Source organism: Watersipora subatra, chromosome 1 (genome assembly GCF_963576615.1).
Source record: "Watersipora subatra chromosome 1, tzWatSuba1.1, whole genome shotgun sequence".
Classification (NCBI taxonomy): Eukaryota; Metazoa; Bryozoa; class Gymnolaemata; order Cheilostomatida; family Watersiporidae; genus Watersipora; species Watersipora subatra.
Genome location: NC_088708.1, coordinates 53,026,077 through 53,036,339, shown reverse-complemented (window position 1 = coordinate 53,036,339; position 10,263 = coordinate 53,026,077). Strand labels below are relative to the sequence as shown.

At 35.1% G+C, this 10,263-nt stretch overlaps 1 protein-coding gene across 2 annotated transcripts; it reads right to left on the bottom strand.

Moving 5' to 3' along the window:
* Window positions 1–2: 2 nt before the first annotated feature.
* On the bottom strand, window positions 3–8,360 carry LOC137385812 (myosin heavy chain, clone 203-like). Of its 2 annotated transcripts, none has more exons than XM_068072378.1 (10): window positions 8,310–8,360; window positions 4,395–4,635; window positions 4,109–4,298; window positions 3,805–3,919; window positions 3,270–3,454; window positions 2,131–2,286; window positions 1,567–1,728; window positions 1,157–1,336; window positions 759–905; window positions 3–507 (listed from the first exon to the last, which is right to left on the bottom strand). In XM_068072378.1, the coding sequence occupies exons 2-10, from the start codon at window positions 4,622–4,624 to the stop codon at window positions 283–285; spliced, it is 1,590 nt and encodes a 529-aa protein (XP_067928479.1). In that variant the 5' UTR covers window positions 4,625–4,635; window positions 8,310–8,360; the 3' UTR covers window positions 3–282. The 2 variants fall into 2 exon arrangements, with proteins under 2 accessions (XP_067928479.1, XP_067928478.1); XM_068072377.1 differs by having other exon boundaries at window positions 759–926; window positions 1,178–1,336.
* Window positions 8,361–10,263: the final 1,903 nt, after the last annotated feature.

The following is a 10,263-nucleotide window of genomic DNA, read 5'->3' as shown; positions in this document are numbered from 1 at the left end:
ACAGAATATCAAATTTATTGATAAATCACGTTTATACTAGACTTGTATGGTGGGTTCATGTCAATCATACATGTCGGACCAATATCTAGCTCATCTACAAGACCATCAGTTCAAAATTCAAAATGTACCATTAGTGTTTCTACAATAGCTTACAAACGACAGAAAGATACAAAAATACACACAATGCCTACCTACATACATATTTGTTATTACTATTCTCTTTGTCTAACGATTCCTGAGTGAAAGTCTAAAAGTCATTCTTCACCCTTGAATAGTAGATTCTTAGCTAAACTTGCTGCTGTTTCTGAGACCTTTAGAAGACGTAGTTGTTCGTACCATTGTTCGGGATAGCTTCTTCATTCCGTCTGCCAAGTTTTCAAATTCTCGCCATTTCTGTGTCTGGGCGCTCTCTTCCTCCTCTCGATCTGCTTCAGCCAAACTTAGATCACTGACCAACTCTCTAATCTGCTGTTTACTTTCATACAGAGAACCTTCCTTCGCTGCCAACTAAAATTTAGAAACAACACATCAGATTATTTACTGTCCAGCATTGTAAGTCGCTATTGTAAATTGTCCTAAAAAATCCTCTCACAACAAAAAATAATCAACCTTGAATTAAGCTTTAGGGGTTCTACAGAACAACTTACTCTGGCAAGATTTAACTATTAATACATACCTAGGTCTGGGACATGGAAAATGGTGTAGTTTGATTCAGTGTGGATTGTATAGGCGAGATTTCTGTAAGATATGAAATATACCTGTTTTTGTAAATCAGCCACATGGTCAGTCAGAATTTCTTTATCCATTCTTAAACTTGCATTATCTTTTTCCAGAATGGTGGTTCTCGTCTCACTCCCAGTCAGCTCCATCTTGACCGCATTATTCACTGATTCTAGCTGAGACTTCTCTTGTTCGTTGATCTTCAACTAAAAATGTGCATATTTATTAGCATCGATATTTGGGAATACTTTGATAAAATAGCATTTTTAAGATGAATGTCAAAAACTTTTATCCCAGTTGAAAATACATTTACTACTAGTAAAGGTAACATCTAAAATGCATGTTACGGTTTTCGATGTTGTGAATCTATTTTGTTTTATAACAAATCATGTACGCTTGATAATAAGGAAATTGATTCCTATTGGCTGTTGATGACCTTCCTGCAAGTATTTCGTACCTCCGTGAGGAATCTGTTACAACGTTCTCTCTCATTGGCTAGCTCCTTCTGAAGACTTCGCAGGGTCAGCTTCAATTCTGTTTCCTTGTCAGACATCATAGATATTTTTATCAGATCCTCAGACTGACTTACTTCCAAGTCATTTTTCGTTTGTTGCTCCTACAACCAGTACCGCTAACCTTGCCTACGCCCCACAATTTTCAGGACACCCATTTCTGAAGTGAAGCTTATATTGTAGGTTTCTTAACTTGTTACAATGTCATAAAGCTCACTTGAGATGTTTTTCATCTTCATAGTCAATGAATTAAACATATCTTTGGATTATTTTTTAAAGAATTTTACCTCACAAATTTGTGATAAAATGTTCCAATATTTTTATCCATTCTCACCCGCACGACTTGAGATTCCAAATCATCAATCTGTTTTCTCAGTAGGGAGTTTGTCTTGGCCAGTTGATCATTTTCATCTTGAATTTTGTTTTTAAGGTATCGTTCATCGTGTACCTGCCTTTCATGGTCTTTCAGTTGGAGCTTAAGGACTCTTGCTTCGTCCTATAGGAAGTTATCTGATTGTCTTAATAACACAACTGCTGTTTTTTGATGCCTTACTGGCTGAAAATGTCATGCCAGTAAGACATCAAATTGGAACCGCTATCTCTATATTAAAAAAGAGTACTGTGTGACCTTCCACATTGGCAAAAATTGAGGTTTCGAAAACCTGGTTTTACCATTAGCAATTAGTAAATTTTGAACATATCACATATGCATATTATCGAACTAACCGTAATAGCTTGGTTTGGTAAGACACGCATAGCTTTTTTAGGGTAAGACTACGTGTTAAGTGCACCTTTTTCATGGTATACTTCTGCAGACTAGTTCTTTGCTCCGCTTTTTAAATTAGGGAAGAAATTTGAGGCCTGCTGCAGAATTATTAAACACAGCCGATAAACCAACCTTATAGTTGTTGATTTGTGCTTCATGAGCTACTTGCGTTGTGTTGAGGTAATGCTCCTCAACCTTGTCAGCGCGGTTCTGAGCTTCGATACACTTATTCCTTGTTTCCTCTAGGCTGAACTGAGTCAATCTCTGGTTCTCTGAAGCGTCCTTGAGCTGAAAATAACCTTATAAAGTTATTTCGCTTCTATATTCGCTAAGTATTAACATGCCTAGTAATTAGATAATTCTAGGTATTAGAAATGGCTAGAATTATTAATAATAAAAACCATTTTATTATTACTTGTTAGGTCTTATTCCCCAAGGTCGGCTAGCTAGTAGCAATAACCTTGCGCAATAATTGTTTCTTGTTTAGAGCGACTCATTATCCTAATATGACACGGCTTGCTATCTTCTTGCATATTAGTCAGTTGATTAAATAGATTGTAAGAGACAAGTCAACCTCTTGTTTCTACACAACCTAAGGACTTATCATTACTAATAACTTAGCTTTTTGCATGAGAATAGTTTTTAATTTAGTTTTATGTAGCTTTATATAATTTGTGGTTATATTCTTTATTTATTAAAAAATTCTGCAGGTTTTCTGGCCGTAGACTAAATTAAACAAATTGCGCTGTGTTTTATAGTAATATTTGAAAAATTATTTTTGGAAATATTACAGAAAACCTTAAGATACAAATAAAATGTAGAAATGTAGTAACTTTGTTCGCAGTGCTTCCCACTTTTAACCAGCATTTGTAATGATTACAAAATGTAATTAATTTTAATTTTGATCAATTTTAATCATTTAGCTATCTATAAGAAATTTTTTTCTGTTTGTGTTCTAATTCCTGCACAAATTAGTTGAAAGTTTTCCTGCAAAGCAAATGGTTATTGTTCATCAATTTATACATAAGCAGATGTATTATAACATCTGAGAAAACATCTTGAGAAAACATTTTGAATGTCATGTGAAGTTCGGATGTTGGCACAATAGCCTGCATCTTTACCACCACTAACCAAAGTCTTGTCTCAGATCCAACCGCTAACACTATGTTCTTTAACCTTTTGAGCTTATGATCTCTCAAGCTGCCAACTTACTTTTTTGGATTTGTGAAGCTAGGATGCTGCTTTTGGTAAACGTTCTGTGCGCAACATACCTGGTCTTTAACCAAAGAAATTATATGCTGAGACTCCCGTAGCTTAGCGGAACTGTTGTCATTCTCTGCCCGCAATCTGTCGATTTGGTTGTCTAGTCGGACATTCTCTAATGTGATCCGATCTCGTTCTGCTTTCACCTCCGCCAGCTCATCTTGTAACATCTCTCTCATTCTTTCCTTTTCATCTAATAATAGTGACCAACATATTTCTTCTGAGTCTCTTCTCAAGAAAAATTACTTTCAGGCTAAAACACGTCGGCCTATAAATTCAATGGTTTATTAGTTAATAGTACATTCCAGCTTCTGTTCGCAAGAACCCTGGAACGTACTAGAGAATATTCAAAGACTACCCGTGTACACAAATCAAAATGTTTAAACTCTGTCAAATAACCAATTTATGGCATATACATATGACAGAAAAGAGCGAGCATTTTATTCTTGACAGGAATTTGTCTCAAGTGAGCACATGTAGATTGAGCAATAGAACCTACAGGACAAGTTTATGAAAAACTTAAAAAGGCAACATTGCACTTACTTTCCTCTTGTGACAGCCTTGCCAATATCTTGTACTTCTCATCATTGGCCAGTTCCAAGCTATCTTCTCTGCGTCTCAATTCAAGTTGAAGACTATCCGAATCAGCTTGTAGAACCTGATAAAGTAAACTGATGTTTCTAATGCAGCGTAACAAATCGAAAAGCAGTTTATTTATAATATCCACTGTAATAGGTGATTGGATTCAACTGTTGTGCTCTAGTATTTATTTTAAATAGTTACATATACATTATATAGCCATAGTTTAAAATCAGTAAGTTATATTCACAAAATTATACATCCTTACTCTGAGCTTGGTGAGCATCCTTTCAGCTTCTGCTGTCATCTTAGGGTGCATTTCAGTGGCCTTTTTTGCCTGTTCTCTCAGATAGTTTGCTTCTAGTTCCAAAAAATAAATTTGCTGCTGCAAGTTTTTAACATAGTCTCCTTCTATTCTTCCAAGATCTGTTGAATTTCCAAAGCTCGTTCCAAGTTTTCTATTACATAAAAATGGCAAGTTGTAACAGGAAGTGTTACATTGTGTAATATGCACATTTTAACCGTAAAGTATCCAGTTAACCATTTGTTCTTACCCGGAAGAGCTTTTTCGTAAATTGTTGTCTTTGCTCAGAGACTTCATAGCTGGTGATGGTGTCCTACTGCGAAGGCTCTGAGTCATACCAGCAGACCTCGTTCTACTTCGGCTTTGATGAGGGCCTCTCGGACTTTCCGTTGGTGTCCTCAAAGTACTTTTCCAGGTTAGCGCTGTAGGCTCTTGATTATCACCGAGCATTGGTTTTGTAATTTCTCTATCTATTGGCATCTTTGCTTTTGCTAAGAATAAATTTTATAATTTCGTTGTTGCTTTTTGTGTTGCTATATTATATACTATGTGAAAATTCATAACATAAAACTGAAGTGTTCAAAATGGGCCCTTTGCCTTTTAGTAAATTTTTATGCTGTATTAGGTTAACCCAAATATATAGACAAAAACCTTTATGCACTATTATAGATGCCTTCTCAACAGTAAAATTGCATGGAGTGTAATGTATTCATATGTGCAGCTGTTAATTATGGTTTTGATATGCATTTGGCACCTTTTTTGCAGTCATCCATATTTTGAGTACCTTTTGTTTTATTTCTTGTATATATATATACATGTATATATATATATTACAACATGTCGTTTTATTTCATGCTAATACATTTTAAGTATTGAATGTTATTAACAATACATTTTTTATTTTATAAGAGCTTTAGGATAAAAAAATATATACCTGTGTTATTGGGTATTATTGATCACAACAAGAAAGCAAGGAAGTTCATTTTATACATACCAGTAAGTAAGCAGACAAACATACGTTAAAATTATATGAAAGCCTATATTTGCAGAGAATGTGAAAACGTTGTACACACTGTATAATAAGAAAATACTATAATGCATTTAGACGCTGAACTATTTACAGATACAAATAGAGTACCAGAGTACATGTGTTCCGGTTTTAGATCGACATGAAATAAGACAGAGTTACTTTGACCTAGATCATCAAAATATGTGAAGATAACAGTTTAAGTGTCGGTGAGTATTGAGTTATTGATTTGTGTATACATGTAATATCAATTTATAATGTATATGTACGTCATGTTGCTGTGTACATCATACATAAAGTATCAGTTGCAGCATTGTTACAAACAGCCCAATTGCACCATATAAGCCAAAACTCATACAGCAGGTTGTGACCGTTGACTGTAGAGATAGCATCCAATCTTTATTAAATGTGTACTGTAATTGAGTTAGTCAAGTTAACTAAACAGGTAAAACAAGTAAAACATAAACACAACATGGCAAATCTTTGAAACGGACTTGAAAGAAGCAGTCAGTAACTATGTACCTAAATGCACAAAAAAGATCAGAAACAAAGACGAGCCCGTATGGTTTAATGATTCTGCCAGGAAATGTGTAAGATCGCAAAGAAAATTGTATGATAAATTCAAGAAAAGTGGCCTGGACACAGACCTACAACAGTACAAACAGGCTAGGCGCCAAAACAAAAAGCTCTTTAGGAAAATGGAATATGACCACTATGATAGAATATTATTCAAACCACTGAGTTTGGGAGATAGCAAGCCTTTCTATTCATTTTATAGAAGGAAAAGTGGGAAGAGCTGCCATGGCTCTGTTATTTTTAAGGGTAAATCAGCTTTTGAGACTTCAGAGATTTTTAACAAGTATTTTCAGAGTGTTTTTTCTGGGAGCAGTTCATACTCAGAGCCGCTTTGGGCTGAAGGGAACTGTCCGATTACAATTACTAGTGAGGGGGTGAGGAAATTGTTAATTGGTCTGAAGACCGGAAAGGCCCCAGGCCCTGACCAGCTGAGGAAAGAGGACCTCAGTCTTGATGTGGTGGTCACTAGTCAGATTTTAGCTCTTATCTTTCAACATTCTCTTAATACTGGCCAGCTGCCTGATATCTGGAAGGCGGCAAACGTAGTACCAATTTTTAAAAAAGGCTCGAGAGACAGCCCCAGTAATTTTAGACCAGTTTCACTTACATGTATTGCATGCAAACTTTTAGAACATATAGTACTAAGCAATATTAATCAGCATCTTAATGTAACGCTCAACCCAAACCAACATGGATTTAGACAGGGTCTCTCATGCACTACCCAACTTGTCACAACAGTAGATGACATTATGAAAATGGTGGATGGAAATGACTCGGTACACGCTGCAGTGTTGGATTTTTCGAAAGCTTTCGATCGAGTACCTCACGGTCTCTTAATTGAAAAGCTGTTATTTATTGGTATTGACTCAGCAGTAGTTAGATGGATAGCACATTTTTTAGCAGACCGAATGCAGAGAGTGGTTGTAGAGGGAGCAGCGTCTGGTTCTCTTGCAGTAACTTCTGGTGTTCCTCAGGGTTCCGTGCTGGGGCCCTCTCTTTTTCTAGTTTACATTAATGACATTTGTAGCATTATAAAGACATCGACAATAAGACTTTTTGCGGACGATGCCCTTCTTTATTGCCCGGTTAACAGCTTAGATAGTTCCCAAAAATTCCAGGAAGATTTGTTTTTGTTGGAAAGGTGGGCTGAGCATTGGGGTATGGTGTTTAACACTGATAAGTGTCAAATAGTCAGGTTTGGTAAGAACGGTCTTGATAGTTCTGTGGATTATTTTTTAGGAGGAATAGCGTTAGAGAATGTATCAGCTTTTAAATATCTTGGAGTTGAAATTACTAGTGATTTTAGTTGGGACTTGCAGATTGATTCGGTGACGGCAAAGGCTTCTCAGAGGTTGGGTATGATGAGGCATGTGCTTTTTAAGGCCCCCAGAAAGGTGAAGAGGGTTGCATACCTCACCTTGTGTAGACCTATAATGGAATATGCAGGTGAGGTATGGGACCCTCATTTAGTTAGGCAGATAACATCGTTGGAGAATGTGCAGCGAAGGGCTGTGCGTTTTATTTCAGATTTGAGGGGAAAACAGAGTGTTACGGAAGCAAGGCAGTTTTTAGATCTAGAGCTGTTGGAGGCAAGGCGTAAGAATGCTCGCATGACATTGATGCTAGAAATTTTAACAAATAGCAAGCACAGTTCTTTTGTTGATAGTTTTAAGCATTTACAAGATACAATTCATGATCATAATACAAGGTCAACAACTAACGGGGAACCCCCCGCCATTGAGTCAAATTCGAGTTTTTATCAATATAGTTTTATGCCCAGGACTTCCCGCAACCTGCGAGGAAAGCCATGAAATTTTATCGAATTTTTGACAGACATTTTGAAGGCCTTCTTTTACCCGCGAGCGGGGTCTAAAGGCTCGAGTTTTACCTAGACCTAGACGTTACGAGTTATAAGCAAGACCTTAGATCACTGTCTTAGCGTTTAATAATTCGAACAGCAAAATAAATGGTAATGAGCATTTTTACCTTGAAAGGTAAGTGCAAATTGAAATAATTCAAACAAGTTTGCATTAAAATAGTTGTAACATACTTTGTGAATAGGCATGGAGTGGCGATCATAAATTGTTGTTCATGCGTATAGATTAAATAAAATTTAAACTATACATCACATTCTGAATTGTTTTAAAAGTGTAATACGTTTACGCTTTGTAACGAAGTAATGTTAATTGACTTGTGCCAGTGTTCATGTATACAGAGTCGTTTTAGTTTTTGGAGCTGTGATAGTTTAACAAACTTTTATGCTTGTCTTATTACATGAGTCGTGATCTTTTAAGAAGTCACATAATATTTAAGAACAACAATTACTAGGTTCTAACTACAGATTGTGTAAAATAGTTGTGATTTCTACCGGTATAGAATGATATTGAAAAAATGATCTCGTCCGTGTGCTTTTTGGGAAGCTGATCATGTAGCAATAACAAGTTGATACTTTGAATAAAATGAGTTATTTAGTTTTGCATAAAAGCATTTTGTGCTATCTGGCAACAATAGCTGCAAAAGCTTTTACTGCATGTAACTGACAAGCATGTTACTAACATTTACCTTATGGGCCGTAGTCGGATAGCGGACGCAATAGCTTTTCGTTACCATAGTACTTTTTGTGGGAAACGGAAATTCGTTAATGCGTTGTCCCGATAGTAAGTCTATTTTATTTATACAGGTACATATTGTACATATATTTATGTGCAACAGTTTTTGTTTTTTAGTTTATTAAATTTATAACAATTTTATTTTACTACTTTAACTCTGAATAACTTTATGTAATATGTCTATAACAATCTAGTTACCGTTGGATTAATAATAAAACACATGAATTCTATGGGATGAACTTTACTCAGCTATTAGCCTACAGATTTATGAAGGCTACGGCACGCTGGTAAGTTTTGGTAATTCAGTTAACTTAGAAACAGACTATTTTCGGTTTATTACGACTGTTTGAAGCCTATGGTCTGGCATATATTTCAGCTTTAATAGTTGCATCAATGCTTTATTAAAAAGTTAATTTGTTGTAAATATTTTTGGAGGCATTAGTTTTTTTACCTGTACTGTCATTAAAGAGTTTAAGATGTATTTACATCTTTAAAATAAAGCAGGAGTTCTGCATTATGCGCTAATCCAGAAATTACTTCCCGAAAATATTAATCAATTGATTACCACAATAAAGATTGCTCATATATAATCAAATGTGTATACACCCCTTGGAAAAACACTATTTTTAATCTAATTGATTACAGGTTTTGGAAGTTTTTACAAATACTGTGAATACCATTAGCGGTTTTATGTGTACATCAAACAACTTGGGTAGAATCTGATCGTGTTGGCTTGTTTTTGGGATCATTTTGTCATTGTGATCATTGTAGTTACCCAATAATTTTGTGAGTTATATGCCAATGAAGTGAAGGGCTGTTGTACTTAGCACCTTTTACAGCTGCTTTTTATTACATAATTCATGGTAGAAACAACTGAGTAGCTAGATATACAGCTCAGTGAGAAATTGCCTATGTGGATATTGTTTAACTTTTATTTAATTTTCATTGTTTAATATTCATACAAAAATGCCAAATCCACATTTGTAGATATTGTTTGTTTTAAGCATAACCTTGTTTTAGACCTTGCAAATAATCATCCAATAGGATAATTCATTTTTACTTTTGTAGAACTTTACAGCTTGCTCAACCGTTTGGTGTTAGTGTAACTAGAAAAAAACCATATTGAGTGTAAACTGTGGCATAGTGTTTGTGTTTTCCCCAAATATCATTGCTTCATCTGTACATGTTCAGCCATCACTTATATATTCCCTCAATTAAAATGTAGTCACTCGTACAGTACACACTCACAAAACACTACTCCAACTTTTCTTATACGGTAATTCTATAAAAATAGTTGAGATTTTTTTTGCCATTCTCAAATATTTCGCTGTTGCTTACCAAAATTTTTTTATTTAAACCTTTCTATTAATAAGGTCGATGCACCTTCCACATCTCTAACTTAATTCACAATTGGCTTCCTCCGTTTAGTATTTGTTTTACCCCGTAGTTTCTTTCCTGCCGTCACAACTGCCAAATTTCCTTGACTCACCATCCATGTATGGAATGGTGAGTCATGGTGAGTCATGGCTGCCACTATTAAGGTTAATTTTCTGTATATTGTATGTATCTGTATGCTGTACATTTTGAATGCTGAATATTCCAAGAAAGTTTTGGCCGTGATTAAATGCGATTGCATTATTAGCATCACGTAGTTTTCATTTTGTAATCTAATTTGTGTCATTTTAGGTGGTAAGATCTATTTATACAAGCAAAAATGTTAATTTTGTTATAGTAAGTGATGTTGATAAACTTTCTGTATGATTTTTGAGATAAAAATCCAATTTATTTCATTTTTTTATAGCTTTTTTCCGCGAGAATATTTTTCATGATGTTTATTCTACATATACGCTTGCTTTTTAAGTACCAGATCAGTTTATTATAAGCTGACAGAAAGAATAAAGATGGGT

Bases quoted from the DNA above. Each gene is read 5' to 3' on its own strand.
- LOC137385812 (XM_068072378.1), bottom strand. From the start codon at position 4,624: ATGCCAATAGATAGAGAAATTACAAAACCAATGCTCGGTGATAATCAA. The intron at 3,455-3,804 runs GTAAGTGCAATG...CACTATTATTAG, and splicing joins AAGGCTGTCACAAGAGGAAA to ATGAAAAGGAAAGAATGAGA. The intron at 1,729-2,130 runs GTTGGTTTATCG...AACTTCCTATAG, and splicing joins CACAAATCAACAACTATAAG to GACGAAGCAAGAGTCCTTAA.